The following is a 231-nucleotide window of genomic DNA, read 5'->3' as shown; positions in this document are numbered from 1 at the left end:
CCGAGCGGCGCCTGGCCCGGCTCAGGCTGCGGCTCTGCAGCCGCTGCTTCCGGACCCGGAGGTCGCTGTGCTCGCTCAGCGTGTGTCTCCGCCCTGCGCCCGCCCAGGGGCCAGCCTCGCCCTCCTCCGCGGCCTCCTCCCTCGCCCACGCCCCGCACCTCTCATTCCGGCTCTGCCACTCGCGGACGATCCTCTCCACGTCGTCCTCCTCCTCCTCCAGCTCCTGCTCGT

The 231-nt window shown here is 74.0% G+C and overlaps 1 protein-coding gene across 1 annotated transcript in view; it reads right to left on the bottom strand.

The window, feature by feature from the left end:
* Nucleotides 1–231, bottom strand: part of STYXL2 (serine/threonine/tyrosine interacting like 2) — a 34765-nt gene that overhangs the window by 5725 nt on the left and 28809 nt on the right. Inside the window, 1 exon segment of the mRNA XM_027771249.1 lies at nucleotides 17–231. This exon segment is cut by the window's right edge and continues 62 nt beyond it. Coding sequence (XP_027627050.1) covers nucleotides 17–231 — 215 coding nt within the window.

The sequence above is a fragment of the Tupaia chinensis genome, unplaced genomic scaffold, assembly GCF_000334495.1.
Source record: "Tupaia chinensis unplaced genomic scaffold, TupChi_1.0 Scaffold000198_1, whole genome shotgun sequence".
Taxonomy (NCBI): Eukaryota; Metazoa; Chordata; class Mammalia; order Scandentia; family Tupaiidae; genus Tupaia; species Tupaia belangeri.
The sequence above is the reverse complement of the archived record's forward strand: the minus strand, read 5'-3'. Positions and strand labels throughout refer to the sequence as shown.